Source organism: Dromiciops gliroides, chromosome 3 (assembly GCF_019393635.1).
Source record: "Dromiciops gliroides isolate mDroGli1 chromosome 3, mDroGli1.pri, whole genome shotgun sequence".
NCBI classification, from domain to species: Eukaryota; Metazoa; Chordata; class Mammalia; order Microbiotheria; family Microbiotheriidae; genus Dromiciops; species Dromiciops gliroides.
This window is the reverse complement of record NC_057863.1, coordinates 244,690,812-244,716,820: the sequence shown is the minus strand read 5'-3', so window position 1 is coordinate 244,716,820 and position 26,009 is coordinate 244,690,812. Positions and strand designations below refer to the sequence as shown.

At 39.9% G+C, this 26,009-nt stretch overlaps 1 protein-coding gene across 2 annotated transcripts in view; it reads right to left on the bottom strand.

The window, feature by feature from the left end:
• Nucleotides 1-26,009, bottom strand: part of CYFIP1 (cytoplasmic FMR1 interacting protein 1) — a 169,027-nt gene that overhangs the window by 85,526 nt on the left and 57,492 nt on the right. For both annotated transcript variants that reach the window (XM_043994180.1, XM_043994179.1), the window contains exons 2-11: nt 22,500-22,623; nt 22,023-22,112; nt 20,282-20,359; nt 18,175-18,276; nt 16,093-16,274; nt 7,392-7,488; nt 7,128-7,256; nt 5,174-5,278; nt 4,725-4,816; nt 1,947-2,064 (exon numbers count right to left, since the gene is read on the bottom strand). In XM_043994180.1, the coding sequence (XP_043850115.1) occupies nt 1,947-2,064; nt 4,725-4,816; nt 5,174-5,278; nt 7,128-7,256; nt 7,392-7,488; nt 16,093-16,274; nt 18,175-18,276; nt 20,282-20,359; nt 22,023-22,112; nt 22,500-22,616 (1,110 nt within the window). In that variant the 5' untranslated portion in view covers nt 22,617-22,623. The remainder of the gene's footprint in view (nt 1-1,946; nt 2,065-4,724; nt 4,817-5,173; nt 5,279-7,127; nt 7,257-7,391; nt 7,489-16,092; nt 16,275-18,174; nt 18,277-20,281; nt 20,360-22,022; nt 22,113-22,499; nt 22,624-26,009) is intronic.

Here is a 26,009-nt window from a genome sequence, read left to right as displayed (position 1 = left end):
ATATATGGGGTCAAAATTCTATGAATTAAACTCTATATCCCCAGTGACTGAAAAGGAAAGATTTAAGGGAAATCAGAGCAGTAATCAATGCAAGACAACTCTGGGTCTCTCCCAAGCAGGTAACATCGAGGGTTCCCACTGGTCAAAGCATGGCCAGCTCATCCCGAACCATTCCTGCCCTCCCCCTCCCCCTCCCCAAATAAGCCTAAATCATCCCACTTGCTCCACAGAGCTATGGCTCTATGTAACACATCTGCTTTCTCAATGAAACTTTTAAAACCACACAGAAGAGAACAGAAGAAAGTTCAGAAGGAGATGGAGGCAAACAGGGTGGTTTTGATAAGCTTCATATATAATTTTCTTTTGTGCATTACTTTTTTTTTTGGGGGGGGGGGTGCACAATGCAGGTTAAGTGACTTGCCCAGGGTCACACAGCTAGTAAGTGTCAAGTGTCTGAGGCTGGATTTGAACTCAGGTCCTCCTGAATCCAAGGCCAGTGCTTTATCCATTGCGCCACCTAGCTGCCCCCTATGCATTACTTTTTAAAATAAAATATTCATGTATGTTATGGGTTCTTAAGTTAGAAAAGGTAGCATAGAGAGAGATGGGGCATTCTGGTATAGAAGACTGCAAATATCAGATAAATCACTTGTTGATGGATATTAATATGACCGTTTTGTCTTTGCTACAAGGAAGAGTTTAGGATATGTGAGTGTGTGTTGGGTTATGATGATAATATTAAAAAAGGAAGCTATTGGGGCAGCTAGGTGGTGCAGTGGATAGAGCACGGGCCCTGGAGTCAGGAGTACCTGAGTTCAAATCCAGCCTCAGACACTTGACACTTACTAGCTGTGTGACCCTGGGCAAGTCACTTAACCTCAACTGCCTCACTTAAAAAAAAAAGAAAAAAAAGGAAGCTATAAATTTTACAAATAAACTAATAAAACATAATACAACTTCATAAATCTATTCCTAGGGGCAGCTAGGTGGTACAGTGGATAAAGCACCGTCCCTAGATTCAGGAGGACCTGAGTTCAAATCTAGCCTCAGACACTTGACACTTACTGGCTGTGTGACCCTGGGCAAGTCATTTAACCCTCATTGCCCTGCGGGGCACCCCCCCCCCCCCGCCCGCCCCCAAATCTATTCCAATCATTCAAAATCAACCTAGAGCTGGACCAGGACCAGGACCAGGATGGTCAAACTGCTCATTATTAATTAATGAATGAAAACACATTTATTAAGACCATACTGTGTGTGAAACACTAGGAATGCAAATAAGAAAATCTGGGCAGCACTTATGACCAAGGATTCAATTGAAAGAGGCAAGAATGTTGTTGGTGTTTGTCCTTTTTTCTCAAAGAGGACCATGAAAGATGTCATGATTTGCAGTAAATTAGATTTAAGTGAGGCAGGGCCATGCAAGGTCACCAGTCTCACTCTCTCCTCCAGAGCCATCTGGGTCCAGTCGCAAGATACAGATCAGGACAACTGGAGATGGTGCCAGATTTAGGCAATCAGAGTTAAGTGACTTGCCCAGGGTCACACAGCTAGTAAATGTCTGAGGTGAGACTGGAAGGCAAGAATGTAATGAATGATAGGACAGATATCTTTTTTTTTCCCCCCAGTAGGGATTTTTCTTCTGGATGAAAGTGATACCAACTTTCTTTAAAATGATGAGTGTCTTAAATTATTTTCCCCTTTCCCCAATTACTTCCTCCCAAGAAGTATAATTTCTGCATGTGCTATTCTCACCTCATTAGCAACACACTATCAGTTACAACTTTGAAGTTCCTAAAGCTTGTCTTAAATGTGAGATTAAAAACACTATTCCAGATTCTAACTTGTAGTTTCTGGCTTATTCACCATTTCTCCTGCAGATCAATTCATCAGGTATATGCAGTAGGTGTGAAGAAAGTCAATAGTACATTTATCACGTCACTAACCTCATTATTACTGTAGCGAGCCAGCTCTGAGATGAAGCGCATGTGGTCTTCCCTTATCTGGATCATCTGCTCACAGATGTTGTATTGGGGACTACTACTGGAAGATGTGCATGTCCATCTGTGTGAAGAGGAGGCAGAAATTTAGTTGCCTGAAGCAAAAACCCAGCACCACCAAACTGTCGTGACTGAATTGAAACTCTTCCTCCAGATATTGCTGCTCTATCTTCTCACATGAAACTTCCTGACAAGGCAAGTAAAACCCCATCTTCTAAAGAAAGCCTCTCCCCCCCGCTTAATTCTAATGTCTTCCCTCTGTTAATGACTTCCTGTTTATCCTGCATATAACTTGCTTTGTGTATATTTGTTTGCATGTTGTCTCCTCCATTAGACTCTGAACTCCTTGAGGGTAGGGGCTGTCTTCTGCCTCTCTTTATGTGCCCAGAACTCAGCACAGCAACTAGTACATTGTAGGCATTGAATAAACTGATTAATTGGCTTAGGCCAGCATATCACTCATTAAACTGGCTGAGTTAGGGAGTTTAAAGGCCCTTGCCAGGATCCCTGTGGTTTGCTGAACCATCCCTCAGCAAAGCAACATTTCTTTATTTCTTAAAGGCACAGTGTGTTGGAATAAGCTCAGCAGCCAGAATTACAGATGCACAAAAATAAAATGAAGAGCACCCTTCATCAGAAAAAGGCTTTTGTCTGCTTTCAAATATTGAATAATCCAACTGCTTTTTAGAGGCAACCAGGTGGGACAGAGAATAGAGGTCTGGGTCTAGAGTCAGAAGACCTGAGTTCAAATCCAACTTTAGCCACTAGCTGTATAACCCTGTTTTGCCTTAGTTCCCTCAACTGTAAAATGGGGCTAACAACGGCACATACCGTGCAAGATTGTTGGGAGGATTAAGTGAGATATTTGTAAAGTGTTTAGCACAGCGCCCAGCATATAGAAGGCACTTTCTAAATGCTTATTCCTTTCCCTTTTCTGAAAAACTTTACTTTTTTAAAGGGGTTGGTTTCGGTGCTAGTTGCTCAGCACCTGTTATGCAAAAACAAAATGCAAAAAATCAGTTTTTTCAATAAGAGAAAAGGGCCTTTGGGTGACAATTTATTTTATTTTGTAATTGAAAAAGACAAAAGATCAGGGAAATGTTCCAATCAACTATAATCAATGGAAGACAAGATACCCTGCAGATCAAGGCATGCAGAGAATCTGGCTGCCAGCCTGAATGCTTCATCTAATGTCAATGGTAAAGAGATGTCCCTGCATAGAAGGATATTCTAGACAGTCCATTAATTCCAATCTAAGCATTAATTGAAAAAACAAAACTTTAAAAAAACAAACTAGGTCTCCCTATCTGGCCCATGCTAGAAATGCCCCAGTCATTCAAGGGCCTGATGCCACGTACTGATCAGCATGGGAACTCCGACCTCTATTTCCAACCTGGTCCTGTTTGCTCCTCCTAAAGCAGTTCATGGCAACAGCTTCTAGGGTGGGGCTCACCTTCCTTGGCACACATTGGCTTAGCTCGTTGCCACTCAGAACTCCAGAGCACAAGCAATCCACCTGCTTAAGGTTCCCAGATAACAGTCACTGCCTGCACGGAATGTTTTTTAAAAACATTCTTTGATAAAAATCTTTCTAAGTGCATTACCAAGAAAATATGAAAAATATTACATACTTTCCTAATATTTTAAGGAAAGTCTTTTTTTTTTTTTGGAGGGGGCAAAGAGGGGAAACCAGACTATGACCTCACTGGTATAAGGAGCTTCTGGTAAAGAAACCTCCCCTTTTCTATATTAACATGTGCATTCTCTGCAATCTAGATTATTATTGCCTTGAGTTTAAGTGATTTGCCCAGGATCACACCTGTAGCATGTGCGGGAGGCGGGGCTTGAAAGAAAGAGAAAAGAACACTTGAAGGCTTTGTTTACAAAGGACTTGAATTCAAATTCTGCCCCTCGCTATCTCTGAGACCTTAAACAAGGCACTTATTCCTTGCCTCAATGTCCTTATCTGTAAAATTAGGGCACTGGATGGCCTCTAAGGTCCCTTCTAGAGCTAACCTGGGATCCTACAAACCCACTCATTCATTCATTCAATCAGTATTTATTAAGTACCTAGCATGTGTCAGGCACTGCCTAAATGCTAGGGATACAAGATAAGGCAAAAAAGACAATCAATCACCCGTAAGGAACTTAGAGGCCAGCTAAGCCACAGCTGCTTTATGCAAAGTCCGCCAATTTAATTCTGCTTCTTCTTGATGACTCATGGTTAGTAAAAATAACAATTATTACACTAAGTTACAACAGAGCACAGTATTGCTCTTATGTACTAAGCTCTGTAGGCTGCCTGTCTGCCCCCACACTCAACAGCCCTGAATTACTGCATTTTTAGAGCTAAAATGTGTCTTCCCTTAATGTTAGGCTACTGGCTCTTACCACTACCAGTGCACCTGCCTCTACCTGCTTCTATTTTTAATTTATTGCTTTTAATATCTTTTGGTGTCTAAGAAATCAGATAACTAAACACACAAAATGGTGAATAAAATAAGGTTACCGGTTTAAGTCAACAAACTCTGAGTTCTTCTGCAAAATAAATTACTTTTACTACAACATAAAGTTGGTTTTGAGACAAGTATTTCAGTTTCTCAGAGATCTAGTTTTGCTTACTTCCATCCATGTTCTCAGCTGGGTTCTGGATGGCCAAAGGGGAAACTAGAAATAAGTAGGGCAACACAAATCTGGCAAATAAACAGTGCAATGTACTCCTACCGAGACTTGTTTTCCTCATAGTGGGCACTGGTCTTGATGTATCGTGCCAATTCAATCTGCATGTCACCAAACAGTGGAACCACCTGCAGTTGCTGTACTCAAAAGGAAAAAGGGGGGGGAGTGTTACTATAAATGGTCATTTACCAAATATATATAAGCCTCTAGAACGTGGTGCTCTGCTCCCTCCACTGTGGAGACCACCAGTTCTTTATGGTCAGATGTTGTTACCTTTCACCTGACCACACAGTGCTAAAACTGAAGCAAATTCACAGCTGGAAAAGAAAATGTTCACATGTAACATCAATAAACTGATCAGCAAGCAGTTATTAAGTGTTTCCTCCATGCTAAGGCACTGTGCGAAGGGACAGGGATATGAAAAGTCAAAACAGCATTCCTTAGTGGCGCTTATCCACATCATATAGGTTTAAATGATGCTGGAATTAACTAACCTTAAAGAACTTGTCTATTTTGGTTAAATTTATTCTTTTCTTGGCATCTAATTTGTAGATATTACTGACACTTCCATCCATCAGGTACAGTCCAAATCCCATTACCTGTAAAATAACAAAACGTTTCCATAAGACTTCAGTCTACAAGTTTAACCATGTCACGCACACTATAATTGTTTAATTTTAAATCAAAATTCATTCTCCACACATAAAACATTTTTAATCAAGTATTCTCTCTCTTCTATGCCCAGAGATTTTCTTATGTACACTATTATGTGTAACTGTTTTATTTTTATCTCCTAAGTCTCATCAAACACAATTGCTAAATGTTTTAGACAGGGCTAGAACAATACAAAGCCTCTCAAAGATGTTACAAATAGCTCCTAAATTATCAAGCTATGATTCTTCCATTGTTCTGTGTCAATGTAGGAATTTCAGAATTAGCATTCTCAGCACAACTGAAGTCTAAGGCTTTAGATTAGAGGTTATTCCCAGAATGTGAGTAACAGGTACCAGTTCAAACAGGCATCTGTTTCTTCAAGGATGCTTTGCAAGCAGCATGACATACCACCCACCTTCACCAAGTGTATAGTTCAAGTCAAAATCATGGGGAAAATGAAATAAAGTGTGTTCCTGCTTTTGCTTCAGAATACTGCAAACCAGAGGCAGCCCCCAATTTTTGAACGGGTTGTGCTCAAAAAGTTCATTTGCATATCAGTTGTTCGAAATCTGGAAATCAGAGAGGTCAACCCACAAAATTCTATGCTATCCATAATGTGGCAAACCACAGTAGGATTATAAAATCTCATCAGCCCCTACGACATTACTTCTATGAAAAAAAGCATTTCACCATCCAAAAGTAGATAGCAGGAACACATCCCCACCCCATGGAGAAATATTACACTTTCTCCAATTGGTTCAGCTCCTAAATTGTTAGAAATTAAAGGAGGATTATTAATAGGACATGGCTTCAGTGAAATGGTTAGGTCAAGCAGCAGCTTAATAAGGGTGCAGAAGGAAGAGGTCTAGAATATGGGAAGAAGGAAAGATGGAGCAGTCTAGGAGTAATATACAATTTTTTGAAAGCTAAGTGTTCTCAAGTCAAGGGAATGTCTGTCTGTCCTGCTACGCTATTAAGCAGAAACTAAAAACCAGCTAAACTTAAAATATGAATCAAACAAGCATTAATTAAGTACCGACTGTGTACCAGGCATTGTGCTAAGCACCGTAGATACAAAGACAAATGTGATACATCCCCTTTTCTCGAGGAGCTTACATTCTAATGGGGAAGATAACATGTCCATGTAAAAGGAGATGCAGAATACATACAAAATGGATATAAGGTGGTTTAGTTCACCACAAGACAAAATATATGCAGTTACAACGCTTCTTTGCCAACAGTTCAATTTAAGCATAATGTTCTTTCAATTTAGGATTCTGCCTAAGAGATGGCTGTGGAAATGCTGGACTTGGAGTCAATAAGAACCTGAGCCTGACCTTTCCTGGTTGGGTGACCCTGAGAAGGTCATTAATCCTAGATATACTGCCACTTGAAACATCACCCCTGAGAAAGACCCTAAAAGATTATTAACAAATGGAGGCTTATTACAAAAACAATGTGACAAAGCCTCTTTTACAGAAATAAGCCATACTTTATCCTGCATGGCATTTGATCCATTCATTTCATCACTCAAAGGCACATTTTCTTCCAAAACAGAGCTATAATTATACCCCACAGCTTCCAATTTGCACAATCCACAAATCAAAAATTTGTCACGAACCTGTACTGTGCCTGCTAGGTAGAGGGAGGAAAATGCCTTTATAAAGCTCAAATGAGCAGAAGAAAAAAGAAGGCCATTTGTCAAAATGACTCCTGCTCTGTGATTTGATGAGAACACACACTGTTCCCTCACTACTGTCTAAGGCTAGCAACAATCGCTCCCACGCAACTTACTTTGAGAAGCATGTGTTTCTCACTGGGTGTCAAGTACATTTTATTCTCATAGTAGTCCACGCACAAATTTACAATGTCTGCGAGGAGCTCTTCGTAACCAGCAATCACCTCGAGCTGTTGCTGAAGAGACTGGAATACAAAAAAATGAGAATGTTTTCGCCCACTGATTCCGCCCACCGGCCAACCCGTCGACCGTGCATTGCCATGGCATCTGTGCACGCAGATGTAATTGTGCCTGACTCAACAGCGGTGGTGGAAGCTTACTTGAGTAATCTTGTTGTGGTTTGCCAAGAACATGGACAGGTTCTGGGACTCCTGGATGGACTGTGGGTCAGCCATTTTACGCAAAAATTGAGCAGCTCTTTGAAAGAAAAAACAAAAGGGCGGGGGGGGGGGGGGAGAGAACACAAGGTTAATTCCAAGAAGAAGATACAATTCTATTTGAATATTTTAAAAATAAGGCATGCATATATTAAAGGGAGATAAGAACTTAATCACAACACTCATCTATAGAAAACTGGATTTACAGACACAGACCATTCAAGTCCACTTAAACTTCTCTTCTCCTAGATGATCTAGTCTCCTAAATCAGAGGTTCTTAGATTAGAGTCCATGAATTAATTTTTTAAAAAATCAGATAAATGTATTTCAATAGAATTGGTTTCCTTTTTAATCCTATGTATTTTACTTTATGCATATAAAAATGATATTCCGAGAAAAGGTCCATAGATTCCTCAGCAGACTGCCAGAGGAACCCATGAGAACAAAAAGGCTTATGAATCCCTTTCCAAAATTAAGCACGAGGGGGCAGCTAGGTGGTGCAGTGGATAAAGCACTGGCCCTGGATTCAGGAGGACCTGAGTTCAAATTTGACCTCAGACACTTAACACTTACTAGCTGTGTGACCCTGGGCAAGTCACTTAACCCCCATTGCCCCGCAAAAACAAAAACAAAATTAAGCCTCCCCGGTTCATTCAATGAGGTACTCTATTTCCTTTGTCAATAATTCACAGAATTTAGAGTGGGAAGGGATCTTTTAGGCAATCTAGATCTACCACTTGTCCTTTACATACGAGGAACCAGTGAGGTTAAGGTATTTGCCCAGGAGAACACAAGTAGCCAAGCTGAGATTCCAACCAAGCCCTCTGACTACAAATGCAGCACTCTTCCCACTATACCAAACTGTCATCTGTTGGATCTTTAACCGACTTATACTTAAACTTTCTAACAAAAATTTACCCATTAATGTCGTTGACCCTTCATCTTGTCCTCCATCATCACAGGCAAATCTTATCCATGCTGAACCAGGACGGCTGGCTAGTGTGAGTCTCTATACAACTGAAAACCTTCATAGACTAACTAAAAGAAATGATACAGCAAAGAAGTTCCTCTTCTCCCCATTTCAAATTTGTTTCATCTCTTGTCTCCTACACAAAAATTCTACTCTCATGCCAATAGACTGTAAGCTCCTTGAAGGCAGACTCTGTTTAGTTGTTTCCTCTGCATCCCAAGGCATAAGCACAAGGCCTGGTACGTAGTCAATGCTTGATGAATTCCTGCTGATTCAGGATTACTTGAGGTAATCCTGGGTTCTCAAAGGCTATCCCAGGGGAGTGAAGGCTTTGCAGGGTCCTATCAGGCTGGACAAGGATTGAATATGGGTCTAATGTATAGATGTCAAGGACCAGCCTAGCTAGCTCAGTGTGAAGAGGCTCATCACCAGAAGTTTGGCTACAAGGTGAATTTTCTTCAACCACAGCAACCCATGGATTGCCTAGTAAGACAAAGGGAAGAGAATACCTACCAAGTCAGTAAAAGTGATGTTGCTGGGGCAGCTAGATGGCACAGTGGAGCACCGGCCCTGGAGTCAGAAGTACCTGAGTTCAAATCCGACCTCAGATACTTGACACTTACTAGCTGTGTGACCCTGGGCAAGTCACTTAACCCCAATTGCCTCACTAACAAAAAAGAAAGAAAGAAAGAAAGAAAGAAAGAAAGAGAGAGAGAGAGAGAGAGAGAGAGAGAGAGAGAGAGAGAGAAAGAAAGAAAGAAAGAAAGAAAGAAAGAAAGAAAGAAAGAAAGAAAGAAAGAAAGAAAGAAAGAAAGAAAGAAAGAAAGAAAGAAAGAAAAAGAAAGAAAGAAAAGTGATGTTGTTGTTCAATCGTTTTCAGTTGTGTCTGACTCTTCATGGCCCCATTAGGGACAACTGACACTGGGTTTGCCATTTCCTTCTCCAGCTCATTTTACACATGAGAAATTGAGGCAAACAGGGTTAAGTGACTTACAATGGGTCAGACAGCTAGTTAAGTTTCTGAGACCAGATTTGAGCTCAGAAAGATGAGTCTTCCTCACTCCATTAATGCACAACCAAGCTCCCCAATGAAAGTGTCTTTCTCTCAAAGAAATGATGTCTATTGTTTATAGGTTACTTCTAACCATTTTCTCCATGTAATTCTTCTATGTATATAAGTCTCTTCTCTCTACTTCCCAAAGAATGATTGCCTATGAAAAAGGAACTATAGGTAACAGAAAATGTATCTTGGTGGTCCCCAAGTTTTTAAAGTAGATAACTACTGGGGCAGCTAGATGGCACAGTGGATAGAGCACTAGCCCTGGAGTCAGAAGTACCTGAGTTCAAATCCGGCCTCAGACACTTAACTAGCTGTGTGACCCTGGGCAAGTCACTTAACCCCAATTGCCTCGCTTAAAAAAAAAAAAGTGGATAACTACTTTTTACTTCACCATTTACATCAAAGTCAGAGTGAGACAGTATTGGTGGGTGTCCTAAAAAGTCTAGAGAAAGGGCCGTGACAATATGTTGTACTAGAAAGTAGAAAGACTACCAGACTTGGAATCCAGAAAACTACATGTTTCAAACTCCATTTCTACCATTTACTAGCTGTGTGACCCTAGGTGAGTCAATTTTTTTGATGATCAATTTTCTTATCTACTGTTTTTGTGAGAATCAAACGAGATAATGTATATAAAGTGACATATAATTGTCTGCTATTATTACTCCAATCTAAGATCTCAGTGATACAAGCATTCTCCCTAACCGGTATGTTTTACAGCTCATTTATGTCTGCCTATCTTTTGTGGTTCTCCCATATCAATTCACCAAAGGGAGCATGCCCAACACGCCAGAGGCCTCTTTTGCATTCCTTTGTCATCAACGGGGCACCATTTGAACACACATTCTCCACTAGTTAGCCTTTGTCATATCTTGAGATAAAATCATCTTTTTTGACTTATGTGTTGCTTGGATGACATCCTTTAAACCTCTTCTGCTGAGTAAGTACGAGTTCACAGTATGTTAAAAATATTTTTATGACCACTACATACTTCTTGATTGCCCCTCTGATTCATCCTCAACCTCAATTCTTCAGATGCTATGGGTTTTTCAACTCTTAGCCATACCATAATCACCATAAGAACATCTGTGTTTAAAAATATGAGGGTCCTAATCTCAGGGAGAAATTTAAACTCATTAAAAAAAAACACCCTTGTGATTTTCCAGAGAAAATTCAGTTCACTTTCCATTGACAGTGTCTTGCTAAGCTATATACTGACTAATAGATAAGCCACAGACTGTCCATCCACCTGCATACTATTATCTGGATAACAAGCATTGTGAAGTGCACTTCATCAAACTCCATTGAACAATTACAGATCTTAGCAATGTCTACTGTCTATTACAATTATGAGGAACATTGGGAGAATCTTACAGTCTACAAACAATTCCCCTCACTGAATCAGCTACATAACAATAGCAAATGTCCTTGTCAAGAATGCGTCTGCCTATCTTGTGTCCTGCATGATATTAATAACCAGAGAGCTGTTCAATGAACAAGGCTATCACTGTTGTCATAGCATTCAAGGACTCTTGTATAATTATTGTTACACATAAGTGAAAGCCACCTTGTTGAAGGAAAGTCTAAAAGGTTTTTATATTTACCAAACAATGGTGTTTTGTTTTGTTTTGTTTTTAAGAAACCAACCAATTATAATAAGCATAGGGAGCTCTTATATTCTCTAAATCTTCCAATCAACTGACATAATTAGTAGTCAACTGTGATGCTAAAGATGTGGTGTACTGTATGGTAAAGACAAATACCTTTGAAAGAATTAGGAAATTCTCATTAATGGAATCAACTGTGATTGCAGAGGACTAATGATGAAATATGTTCCCCACATCCAGATAGAGAGGCAAGGGACTGAAGAGTGTAGAATTAGGCATATTTTTGTGGGACATGGCCAATGAAGAAATGTATTTTGCTCAACTATAGATGTTTTTAACGCTGGTTTTGTTTTTCTTTTGTTCTCAATAGTGATGGTGGTAGATGGGTAAGTTAGGGGGTGGGGTGAGGTGAAAAGGCAGCTTTTTGCTCATTTAAAAAATAATGAAATATAATTTCTAAAAAATATGTTGGGGGCAGCTAGGTGGCACAGTGGATAAAGCACCGGCCCTGGATTCAGGAGGACCTGAGTTCAAATCCAGCCTCAGACACTTGACATCTGTGTGACCCTGGGCAAGTCACTTAACCCTCATTGCCCCCCCCAAACCCCCCCAAAATGCTGGACATCGTATCCTATCATTTGTGAAAGCCTGCCTATTCCCTCCTAAGTCATCAAGGATATGCTAAATGAGCATGTAGATTATTTACATAAACATTTTCTATAAACAGGAAAATAAGCATATAGGTAAGAAGTTATTGATGTCATTAAACTTCCCTGAGGACATAAAAATAAAGTCCAAGATCATTTTAAGACCTCAGTACCTTCTCCTCCTTCAGATACTCTTGCAATCAATCCCTCAACTAGTTAAAAACTCTATATTCATACTAAGGTCTAACCCAAATGCCTTTTTCCTCTTTGCCTCCTCCAATGCCATTCCCACTTCCTTAAGAAACACATCTAGGACTCTGGCTCCACTGTCCTTAATAATGAAAAGAATTTATTATAAAATTTAACACATCTGAGAGCTATTTTCCATTTTTTTTCTTTTGTTTGTTTGCTGTTCAGCCTTAAATGCCTTTGGAATCATGTTCCCTAACTGGATCTCTTGCCAAGCTTTCTTTTCTTGTTTTTCTTCCTACTGCTTCATTCTTTCTCATAAACTCTCCCACCATCCTTTTCCATGAGCTGAATTTTTTTTTAGACTGCCTAAACTAGCGTTGCCTTTGGTAACCACATCTCACGGCTTTGCAAAGAAACCAAGTGTCTGCTGACTGAAGTAGTTTTTAGGCTCTTTAAGTCTCCTCAATATGATAATTGACTTACATCAATTCTACTTCTATGCAAAATTGCACTTTTCATTACCCACCTCTCATTTTTCAGTGTTAGTGCCGTAAGCTGGTTTTGCTGAGACTGGAGTTTTAATTAAACACCCTATCTTTTTCTCGTTTTTTACTGGTTCTTCTCATTTTCTAGCCTGTAGACAACTGGATTAACAATATCCCCAACATCAGTGACAAGTCATTTCCTGCTTGTTAAAATATATCTCAATTTTCTATGCTCTTACTTGGTACTCAACCTATCTAGTACCTCATGATTACTATATTGAAGATAACAATCACGATATATACTTGTGAGTCTCCAGTGTAGTCTGTCTTTGAATTCTCAATCCTTACTGCTAAACCATTTTCTGACATTTTTGGCCATTTTTGCCCATGTCTACCTTTGAACTGAAGTCAGTGAGTTAGCAAAGTAGAGAAGCTGATTTAATGTGGAACATCTTATGAGTTCTTCTATCTCTTTAGCATACGTTAGCATGTAAGCAACAATTATTTTCATGGTATTCTTTTGGCAAATTATGATTATAAGCCTATCATACAAGACAACTAAATAGCTCATAAAATGATGTCATATTTGGACACATGATAAAACCAAAATCTGCCAACTCCTTTATTTACCTTTCCAAGGGGAACTTTGGAAGCCACCCCTTCACTTATGTCCAACTTCCTTTTGCTTTCTAGCTCTGATTATACTGATAATGTCAAGATTGAAAAGATTCAATTTCTGATATATTCACTCAGTCACTGCACAAGGTTCTCACATTTATAGTGCCATCACTAACAAGGTTAATATTTATAAACTGTCAGTAAACCCTGTAGCATTCCCAGCTTCAGGCACTGCAAGAGAAGTAGGCGACAGGGGGCTGGAGGTTATTTTATAATTTTGTTTCATAGGTTGCTGTGAAGTGATGATGATGATCATCATTATGTTAGAGATGATGACAACGACTATGGTTTCTAGAAATAGTCCCTTTCCCACAGAAAGGTCCACAGCTCTTGGGAATAGGAGTATTATAATAGCTACCAACACTAGGATGGACTGGGTCACATTTCAAGGTTAACTCACTGGGAAGCCATGGACTTTTAAACCTGAGAAGAACCTCAAAGATCACCCATTCCATCTCATCCCTCTGTTTTACAGATGAAAATAGAGGAAAAGGAGGCAGCTAGGTGTCACAGTAGATAAAGCACCAGCCCTAGATTCAGGAGGACCTGAGTTCAAATCCAGCCTCAGATACTTGACACTTTACTAGCTGTGTGACCCTGGGCAAGTCACTTAACCCCAACTGCCTTTTAAAAAAAAAAAAAAAGAGAGAGAGAAGAGGAAGGGAATGGAATTAAGCACTTATACAGTGCCTTCTATGTGCCGGGCACTATGCTAAATACTTTTACAAACATTATCTCATTCAATCTTCACAATGACCCTGCAAGGTGGGTGCTATTCCCATTTTACAGATGGGGGAAACTGAGGCAAAGCGAGGTTATATAACTGGCCCAGGGTCACCCAGTATCTTGCAGCTAGATTTGAACTCAGGTCTTCCAGACTCCAGGCTCCATGCTCTTATCCATTACACCACCAGGTGCTCTGAGAAGTAGAGTAACTTCACAACCGCTAAGTAAGAAAAAAACAAGAAGAAAAGTAAAGTAACTTCCTAAAAGCCAAGATTAAAAACCTAAATATCCTAACCCATTCCAGTGCTTTTTATACAAAACTTATGGTGCACATAGGAGACATTTCACAAAAACTTACCAAAAAAATATTAAATTTATACAATGTCATGAGAGTTACACTGCTTGGTAGACTATAGGAATGGATTAAAAAGAACTTCAGGGGGCAGCTAGGTGGTACAGTGGATAAAGCACCAGCCCTGGAGTCAGGAGGACCTGAGGTCAAATCTGGCCTCAGACACTTGACACTTACTAGCTGTGTGACCCTGGGCAAGTCACTTAACCCTCACTGCCCCATCCCACCCCCCAAAAAAAGAGCTTCAGGTGGTTCTCCAACCCCAAAAGACTATGAATTTTAATGGCTCCATTTAAAGGAATAAGTCTATACTCATTTCATATAGTCTAAAATCTAGAGGTATAACAAGAATGTGTCTAACCTCATGATCCATGAGACTATAGGCCCATTCCTAAGTATACAAAATGCCTCATTTATACGTTATACTTGTAAGTACTCAAAAGGTGTATTTGTGAGAGAACACAGATTTCACAAAGACTCTGAAAGACAACTGCAGATATTCCAGCATATGTAGTCGTAGTTAAAACCTGACACACTCCTGTTTCATCTTTAAAACCAGTATTGTGCTTATTAGGGAATATAGACAGATTACAAAATATCTTTTCAAGAAAGCTAAGTAGCTAACAACAGCAAGCACTATTACCATCAATAGCTCAGTCCTCATAGCTACATATCTCCCAATGGCAAGTTTATTTCCATACCACTCCCTTTACCTCCTTCATCGGTTCTTAGCCTTATACCCCTTTCCAAAGAATATATGCCAACTGCTGCCATTTTTGTGTGTCTACTGCCTTCCTCTTTTTCAAGTCTTCTGATTTCTTAAAAATACAGCATACCCTCCCCCCCTCCTTTTTAGGTGAGTTCTCTAGAATAACACAGTATCAAATAAGGTAGTAAAAAAAATTACCCGAGAAGAGACTATATTTGTGTCTACATGGCCCTGTAAGTTCATGGATACCTCAGGTAATATGTATATATACTACTTTCTCTTTTTCATTTAATTTTATTTTCAGGTGGGAATTCTTTTTATATTCATGTCTATATAACCTTGTGAGGTTTGTGTGTGTGTGTGTGTGTGTGTGTGTTTGTGTACACACACACACACACACAGAGAAACACACACACAATACATTTTCTTTTTTAAATTCAATTTTATTTTTGGTTCAGAATTCTCTCCCTCACTCTTCCCCCATATGATACATTTCCCCAATATTCTATCAGCAAATAATGGCATGTATTTAAAGGATGTTTAAATCCTGATATCTGCAGCTTATGTTTGTGAGCATCCCCTGAGGGATGGTGGTCCATTGTCAAAAATGGTCAGAGATGTTGAGGGACAGATGACTACTGTTGTTCACCCCGTCTAAAGAAGGAACCTTTGAATGCTCAATCCATCCTATTACAGAATGCAGCACTGCCTGTCCTTCTTCAAATTATATGCTGCTTATGATTTCTTTCTTTCTTTCTTTTTTTTTGATGGGGCAATGAGGGTTAAGTGACTTGCCCAGGGTCACACAGCTAGTGTCAAGTGTCTGAGGCCAGATTTGAACTCAGGTACTCCTGAATCCAGGGTCAATGATTCTTCCTCTGCACCACCTAGCTGCCCCTTATGACTTCTTAATTAAAGAGTTCCTCTTGGGCAGGATAGGTCTTATGAACCTCATGCATCATGGGTGCATATGATCAATAAATATTTGTTGATGATGACAACATCCAAAGCTTGACTTAGAAAGAAATGTGCATGTTATGTGCAGAGAGAAACAGAGAGAACACGTGAGGCAGAAATGCCTAGCGAGTCCTATCTACCAAGACATAGAGGAACCTCAGAACATACAAATGACTGCCGTGATGTAACAATGGCTCCTCCTATGACGTGGTCCCATGAGCACAGTTACCCTCCACACTGGTTCCTGTCATTGGAGCTCACCGTTTATATGCCGAGTGATCATTCTTCACACTGCACTTCATATTTTTCAATTCATCCAGCACAGCAAACATGTTGATGAACTTGCCCAGGGTGATTAAATAGGCTTCAGACACAAAATCCTTCCTCCTCTCTGCATGGCACAGCCGTCTCACCTCCCCACAGAAACGTTCAATAGCATTTCTCTGAAGACAGAAAATAAAGAAGAGGAAAATTGCCACGTCAAAGAGAAAATGGTTTCTGCATATTCAATTGAATAAGCATTTTACTGAGGGACAAACAAGCAATTAACAAGCATTTACCAAGTGCTTACTAGGTACCAGGCAGCACATTTAGTGCTAGAAATACAATCACAAAAACAGTCCCTGCCCTCAAGGAGCTTACATTCCATTAAGAAGAAAAAATGTGCACACACTGATAGGTGTCAGGTGGTACCTCAGAATTGTTTTAATTTGCATCTCTCTAATCATTAGAGATTTAGAGCATTTTTTCATATGGGAATAGATAGCTTTGGTTTCTTCATCAGAAAACTGCCTGTTCATATCCTTTGACCATTTCTCAATTGGGGAATGACTTGGATTCTTATAAATTTGATTTAGTTCCCTATATATTTTAGAGATGAGGCCTTAATCAGAAGTACTGCAGGCCCCGAATTCTATGCACTGAACCACCAGCTATATCAGAGAGAAGAGTTTCCTTATGCAGTTTCCCACATCCATGAATGAGGTCATAGGTCCAAGCTAATAGAAACGTGCTTGGCACTATGCCAGATGCTGGGCAAAAATTTTGGAGGAAAGCTAAAAAAAACTCCACTAACAGATGAAATATCAGGAAAGGCTTGGTGTAAAAGGTGAAATGGAACAGAGTTTTGAAGGAAAAATAAGACTTCCAAGAGGTAGAGATGAGGATGGAATGTATCCTAGTGGATGTTAACTGAGGAACGCCTAGTGTCAAGATCACAAACTTTTGGAGCCTGAAAGAATGGTGATAACTTCAACAGAAATACCAAAATTGGACGACCTGAAGGGAGAGATAAATTCTGTTTGGGACATGTTTAGCTCGACATGTCTCCAGGTCATTCGATCTGAAATGTCCAATAAGCAGCTGGTGACATGGAATTGAAGCTCAAGGGAAAGATTAGGGCTGAATCTATAGCCTGTGAGTCATCTGCACATACTTTACAAGATTGACTTTTTCTAAGTAGTAAGCCATTAAAAAAAAAAATCATAACCTTATCGCCATTTAAAAATTTTCTGGGGGCAGCTAGGTGGCGCAGTGGATAGAGCACCAGCCCTGGATTCAGGAGTATCTGAGTTCAAATCTGGCCTCAGACACTTACTAGGTGTGTGACCCTGGGCAAGTCACTTAACCCCAACTGCCCTGAAAAAAAAAAGAAAATTTCTGCCTTTTACAGATAAACACCAGTGACAGAAATCCTCAGGCATTGCAAAGTATCAAAAATAAAAGATCAAGATAGGTCCTTTCTGAGGGCAGCTAGGTGGCACAGTGGATAAAGCACCGGCCCTGAACTCAGAAGGACCTGAGTTCAAATCCAGCCTCAGACACTTGACACTTACCAGCTGTGTGACACTGGGCAAGTCACTTAACCCTCACTGCCCCACCAAAAAAAAAAAAAAACCCAAACAAACAAGATAGGTCCCTTCTAAGTGAAAAGTTTCCACTTTAAAAATAGAAAAGAGTTTTAAAGTGTTCTACCAGAAAAAGTGGCAAGATATTTGCATTTTTGTAGCATTAGGAATTGTACAGAAGGCAATGGGTTGTACTGAAGGAAATGAGAAGCTTCTAAATGAATAAGCAAGAAATGGGTTTCCGTAAGCATACAGTGAGCTATTCTGAAGAGCTAAGCAAAAACATTCAAGTGTCTACCATATACTAGTTTCCTCACTTTCCTGGAGTCTTATTTAGAAGTGAAGTCTGCCTGTAACTAACATACATTTCCAACAGCCACGCATCTCACGCTTGTATACATCTTAAATTCGGATCTATCAACGTTCAACAGGAATAGTAGGCTTGCCAGAATTTCTGCACAGACTTAATTCCCCTGGCTTATTTTTCTATATTTACCTGAAAGTACATAAAATTCATCAGTTTGGTGACTTCTGGTTCTAGCACCTCCACGGTCTTCTCATAAATCTCCACTCTATTCGGCTGTTCATTGCATTTGACCTGAAGAAAAACAAAGCCACAGAAGGCACTGAGAAATTTTCATCTTGGATAAGACAGTTATTCTTTTTCACAAGCACTACTCCCTGGCAGGAGCCTGGTCCCCAGAATACTTTTTAAAAAATATTATTTTCACTTTTTCCCAATTACAAATAAAAATAATTTTTCACATTTGTTTTTAAAAGTTTTTAGTTCCAAATTCTCTCCCTCCCTCCCACTCCTCCCTTAGATGGTAAGCAATCTGATACAGGTTATACATGTGCAATCATATAAAGCATGTTCCTATATTAAAATAAAATAAGGAAGAAAGTCAGTAATAGTGTGCTTCAGTCTGCATTCAAATTCCATCAGCTCTCTCTCTAGAGCTGGATACCAAATATTTTTCATCATGAGTCCTTTGGGATTGTCTTGGATCATGATATTTCTGAAAATAGCTAAATCATTTACAGTTATTCACTGCACATTATTGCTGTTACTATGCACAATGTTCTCCTGGTTCTTCTTACTTGGCTCAGCATCGGTTCATGTAAGTCTGTCCAGGTTTTTCTGAAATCTGCCTGTTCATCATTTCTTACGGCATATGTATTCCATTACATTCATACCATAACTTATTTGGCCACTGATGGGCATCCCTCTGGAATACTTGAATATTCTGAGGACGTGTTAGTCTCTCTTAGACTTTTGGTTTTCTTAGACATTACTCCCCTCCCTACTCTTTACCATCCAACCTCTACTTGCTATTCCTCACACAAGACACTACATCTCCCATCTGTCTGTTTTTGCACTGGCTGTTCCCCATGCTGGGAATGCTCCCCTTTCTCTGTACCACCACCCCTTAAAATTCCTGGATTGCTTCAAGATTCAGGTCGAAGGGGCAGTGGATAGAGCACCGGCCCTGGAGTCAGGAGTACCTGAGTTCAAATCCGGCCTCAGACACTTAACACTTACTAGCTGTGTGACCCTGGGCAAGTCACTTAACCCCAAGTGCCCCACTTAAAAAGCAAAAAATAAAAAATAATTAAGATTCAGGTCGAGCACCAGTCTCTGAAGGAAGCCTTTTCAAGTTCCCCTCATTGTTAGTGCCTTCCCCTCTAAAGTTACCTTCCATCTATTTTTTATGTATCTTATATTGTCCATTTATATACACTTTGTTCCTCTGTTTAGAATTTAAGTTCCTTTGGCTTCAGAGAAACCTGGGAGGACCTGTATGAACTGATACAGAGTGAAGTGAGAACCAGCAGAACAATTTACACAATAGCAACACTGCAAATATAAACAGCTTTGAAAGACTTAAGAACTCTGATCAGTGATTAGTCAGTCAACACTTATTAATTAAGCACCTACTATGTGCCAAGCACCATGCTTAAGCAATGCCAATAAAGGAAGGAAAAAAGAAGTCCCCGTTCTCAAGCAGCTCACAGTCTAACCAGGATTCCAAAGACCAGGTGATGGAGGGTGCCATGTACCTCCTAACAGAGAAGCCAGAATCAGGGGGCAGAATAAGATATTTTTGGACATGACCAATGAACGAACATGTTTTGCTTAACTATGCATATTTTAAGAGTTTTGTTTTGCTTTATTACTCCTGGTATTGGGGGAGGATGGAGTGGAAGAAAGAGAAAAATAAGATTTTGAAAATACAAGATTTTAATTTAAAAAATGCTAAGATCTCAAGGGCAAGATATCTCCTGTGCTGAGCACAGTGCTAGGCATGTGAGAGTATGGCCTCCCCCAATGAGGGCTCAACCCTCTTCTCTGTCATAGCATACAGTTTCATGAGTATCAGGCAACAACTAGAGCCCAACCTGGTCTGTCTGACTGAGCTAGAAGGACCCTCAGATAGAAGTCATCCAATCCATCCCTGGGGCCATCCTTGAAACCCTTCTGGCCTCACAGAATCTACCAGAGAAAGGATGGGAGAGGGAAAAGGGTGCACTGCTTCAGTGGAGCATGAGAGAGATGACAGCTGTGAAGTCTATGGGAGCCGCAGCATTTTAAATTTTTTTACCTGAGGGATGGCCCTGGAGCAGCTTCTCCACGTGTACAGCATGACTGCGTATTCTTGACCTTCCTCCAACATCTCATTCTACAATTGGACACAAGAACACAGGGCAACGCTTTGTCAAGAAATCTCAAAATGAAGGACAGGTAATTTTTAAAAAATCAAGGGGAAAAATGAGCCAATCTTTTTTTAAACTGAACTGAGGGGCAGCTAGGTGGCACAGTGGATAAAGCACTGGCCCTGGATTCAGGAGTACCTGAGTTCAAATCTGGCCTCAGACACTTAACACTTACTAGGTGTGTGACCCTGGGCAAGTCACTCAACCCCAATTGCCTCACACCAAAAAAAACCACAAACAAACAAACAAACAACAACAACAAAAAAAACCCTTGAACTGAAACCTTTATCTGATGAGACCAAATGCTCTGAAGAAATTTCAGTGGTTGGAGAGGCCCGAATGATCTGTGTCCTAATCTGGCAGACAGCTCAGTATCAGAAGCCAAAATGGCCAGTAGGTTAAATATATACACGAACAGGTGTATGGCAAGTAATGTAGCAGTGTAGTTACAATGATATATGAAAACAAGTTAAATTGGACTGACTTGTTTTCTCTGTCCTCAAACCCTGTAGGAAAACTACCCATTAAGCCTCTCCTTCAATCTTTGATTTCAGCATCCCTTTTCCCATGGCTTGAGCATTCTGCTTCAGTGAGGTGAAAATGAAGACACCACTAAATTACTAAATGGTATGACCTAGTCTCCAAAGCTCAGGTAAGCCTTCTTCCTCATATCTTTCAATGCCAAACTCTTGCTAACCACTAAATAATGTCTGAACCAAATGGAAGCCACATTGTGCACCAATGGAATGTTCACTGTTTTTTCTCTAGAAAACTGCAAATTTACAACTAAGTAGTACCTATAAACTTCCTTAACTATAAACTACTTAATAAAAAACAAAACTTGCCCTTATTTTTTATATGAAAAAGAGATAGAGTGGGGCAGCTAGGTGGTGCAGTGGATAAAGGGCCGTACCTGGATTCAGGAGGACCTGAGTTCAAATCTGGCCTCAGACACTTGACACTTAGCTGTATGACTCTGGGCAAGTCACGTTAACCCTTACTGACCCACAAAAAAAAAGAAAAGAAAAAAGATAGATACTGAAAAAAAACAAAAACAAAAAACCATGTTACACCAGGGTATCAAGAAAAAAAAGCAGGAGGTAAATTTCCAAATGAATCACAAACATTATACTTGATGTAAACCCTTTCTATTGTTGCCTTTCAATAATGTGGATGTGAAGAACAGAGAAATAAAACAAAATAATAGAACTAATTATAATTTTATTTTTCCCATCATATATTTTTCTTCTTGGTGAAAATGATAGATATCACCTTTGCTTAAATCCCTTTTCCCTATCACCTATCAACAGAATACCTAAAAAATGGGGGAGGGGGCTTAGGGGTAACATTCAAAAATCTATTATCCATTAGAGTACTGGCCCTTGTTTTTTATATGGAAAAGAGATAGAGTGGGGCAGCTAGGTGGCTCAGTGGATAAAGCACCGACCCTGGATTCAGGAGGACCTGAGTTCAAATCTGGCCTCAGACACTTGACACTTACTAGCTGTGTGACCCTGGGCAAGTCACTCAACCCTCATTGCCCCACTGCCCCCCCCCCGCCCCAAATCTTTTATCCATCATTTAGATTTTCTACTGCAAAGGGCAAATAAATACAAATGGATGAATTACCATGCTAGAATGGACTGTTGCTTGTTCGATGTATCTTGCAATGCCTGTGACAAATGCATTTCTGTCTTCAAAGTTAGTGTTGAAGTTTGGCTAAAAAGAAAAAACAAAGTTGGGCTTTAGGAGAGAAATGGTAGATATATTTAAAACCAAATGATTGCTATCATTCATTGCAATTACTATTTGTTTTGTATATGTGCTGCCAAAGTGAGCGCTTACCATTTGTTTTGGATTTACAAAGCATCATAATAATATTTCGTGTAGTGCTAGCTTATCCTCATTCTACAGATGAGGAAACTGAGGCTCAGAGATGGTGGTAAAGCTAGTGTCCAAGTCAAGCCTGAACCCAGAATATCTGATTCCAAATTCCTTACATAAATACATAAGGGGTAACACTGTGTAAGAAAGCACTGAATTAATAGATTAATAAACAATTAATAAATTGCTCAAGTGCAATAGCAATTCTTGAAAGTTATTTACCTGATAGAGCAAAGAGGATGGTGGAGGCTCAATGCATGGCTGCTGATCTGGCAGTGGCAGCTCCTCCAGGAGGTCCACATTGGACAGAGCATCTTCCAAGGTCACCTGGGCAGTCATCTTGATCCTGTCAAGAAAATGAAACGGGATTCTTAAGCACAGGGAACGTTTTTCAAACAGTCTCACAAGCCATTAGTAACATCTAGTCTTCCTTTTTCCTCTTTTCTGCCATGCTGTCCTCCCTTCCCTTACTGAGGCCTACTGTGGAGGAAGTGGGACCATTAATGATAGCAAGAAAGAAACAAGAGTGGAGGGAGATCTGTCATGAAGCCACAAGTTGCAAGTTTCCTGGTAATCAATGGGCATTTCATCTTCTTTCCTCTGCTTCCCATTGAAGTCTGTACCACTCCTATAGATTTGGACAATCTAGGGGGGCAGCTAGGTGGCACATTGGATAAAGGACCGGCCCTGGATTCAGGAGGACCTGAGTTCAAATCCAGCCTCAGACACTTGACATTTACTAACTGTGTGACCCTGGGCAAGTCACTTAACCCTCATTGCTCCACAAAAAAAAAAAGAAGAAAAAAGAGTGATTTGGACAATCTACCAAGCTATTCTAATTAGACACACCTTATGTCTTCTACTAAGCATCGTCTTCCACAGGGTAGCACACTTAATACCTATTAAAATATATTTCACTGATACCTATTTTGTCATTGTCTTGTTCTAGCAGTAACTTCAACAATCTTCCTCTAGAACCAAACCCACCCATGACAAAAACTGCAGAAGAAACCCAACACAGCACCCACTTCTTACAATGCATTCAACGTTCTGTAACAGTAGTCCTTCACTTCTCTGCCTTGGGAGGCTAAAGATCTGTTTTACTATCTCTGCTCTGAGACCTTCACTGATTTAAAATTTTTTTTCAATTCAGAAGCATTTATTTCTTTCCTTTCCCAAAGGAAAAAGAAAAAAAAAAATCCTTGTAATAAATATACATAGTAAAGCAAACTAAATTCTTGCATTGGCTTTGTCCAAAGATGTATGTTTCATTATGGATCTCATCAATCACTGATTGTTCTATTTCCTTTCAGTGATTTTTCCATTTTCATCATCATAGTCAGTCACTATATATATTTTCTCTAATTCATGCTTATTTTGTTTTATGTCAAACATTCAAATCTTTCCCAGTTTCCTTTGAATTCCTGTGTTTTTTTTTTCTTCATTTCTTAGGATAAGGATAAGAAATGGTCCTGTGATTTCACTGGTATAGAAAAATCTCTACATGAGAAAATTCCTGCTACCAATATGGATCAGACCTTCCCTGCAGCCTTGAAGAGCTGTCCCAGGCATGCAAAGGTGACATGTACAGGGTCACACGGCCAGAATGTCAGAGGCTGAACCCAGGTCTTCCTAGTTCTAGGGCTGTTTGAGAAAGAGAAAATAACTGGAATTCCAGGTTACTGTGTCCTGTTTAAGTATTTATCAATGAGTACTTATGAACTTACACCTACAAAAGTTCTGTCCCTTCACCTCCACCTCTAGGTCTACCTGCTTTCCTCCAAAACTCAGCTTAGAGCCCACCTTCCGCAGGAGACCTTTGCCTGTCCCACCAGATGCAAGTACCTTCCCCTGAGATTACCTCTGTATGTAGCTTTTATTTACCTAGTTATTATAATAATAAACTACTTGAGGGTAGAGACTATTTTTGCCCTTCTTTCTATCCCCAGAGCTTGGCAGAGTGCCTGGTAAACAGTAAATGCTTAATAAAGGCTTGCTGACTGAGTGACTTTTAAACAAGTCTTCTGTGGTCCCTTTTTGCAAGATCTGAGCCATGAGCCAAACCTAAGCTCCATTTAAGTGACTGTCCCAAAATTCCTGCTATAAACAGCCCAATTCAGATGGTCCATCTGGAATGGAAGGGAGAAGTTCTATTCTGGGGTTGGGACATAATGACTTGGAGACATCAAAAACAACCCAGAGCTGTCTCTCTAGAAGCCAGAATTGAATGTAAAATTCAATGCAGGGTGGGGGGCAGCTAGATGGCGCAATGGAATCAGGAGTACCTGAGTTCAAATCCGGCCTCAGACACTTAACACTTACTAGCTGTGTGACCTTGGGCAAGTCACTTAACCCCAAATGCCTCACTTTAAAAAAAAAAAAGAAAAAAAGAAAATTCAATGCAGGGGACAGCTAGGTGGTGCAGTGGATAAAGCACTGGCCTTGGATTCAGGAGGACCTGAGTTCAAATCCAGCCTCAGACACTTGACACTTAACTAGCTGTGTGACCCTGGGGAAGTCACTTAACCCTCATTGCCCTGCAAAAACAAACAAACCAAAAAAATTCAATGCAAACTCAGAGTCGGGGTCTATCAGTGGGAGAAGGCTACCTAGCTTCCTGGGCTAGCAGCTCTGATCAATATAAGTATAAATATATAAATATAAATGTGTACATATACATCTGTATTCACACATATGTATATAAGTCAATAGATACAAGTGTGTCAGACATGCATGCATTTCATAATTTATGTCTGTTTTTATGTATACACACAAATAATAAATTATGAAATAAATATACTATAAAATATATGTATCTATCATCCAGTCAGTAAAATTCTAGGAAACCAATGACATGGAAAGCTATAGCATCTCTCACTTCAAGTACTGCTTAATGAAGATGTTAATAATGACAGATTAGCTATAGAAATCGGCTTCAAGGTTATACACTGCTCTCCATCTTTTGATTGAGGCACAGTAGAAGCCATAACTCAATTGCAGAGATCAGGATTGTAGAGCCCCAATTCAGCCACCAAATATACGTATGCCCATATTAGGGAAATCACAACTTCTTGGTGTTTCTTGCTTCTTCAATAGTAGAATTAGGAATATTCTCCCAAGGGGTTGTTAAGAGAATCAGATAAAATTGTGTATGAGAAAGTGCTTTCTTTGAAAAATGCCATGAAAATTATCGTGGTGATTATCTTTTCCACTAGGAGATACTCTTGTGAATGCTCACAAATTCTGATGCCTCCTATTCACTCATGCACAAATAAAGAGCCCAAGGGAGACAGGCCATCTGGAACCAAGAGAGTCAGGGTCTGAGGTATGTAAGGCATTTTTGGGAGGCAAAAGGACTGGGAAAGACCAGGAGGTCTGATGCAGAGCAGGATCATGCATGAATGGCTCTTCCCAGTGGGGCTCAAGAAAAAGAACAAGTCCAGAGATACAGAGGGGCGTATAAGAAAGTAATAATGCTCTCATCACTGAAGAATGTAGGTAAATTTCCAACACCCCCCTCCCCCAAAAAACCCAACACCTCCCTTTGTTCTGGCTTGGCATTTCCCTAATTCATTTGGCCATGAAACACTTTAAGGCTTGAAATAGAGCACTAGCCATAAAGGCCCTTACAAAGAAAACTGGTGTCATCATGTTTAATGATGCCAGAATAAAGGGAAGTTGGAGGAAATTCTAGAACACTATGGCAAAAATTAAGCCTATTTTTATACTCTG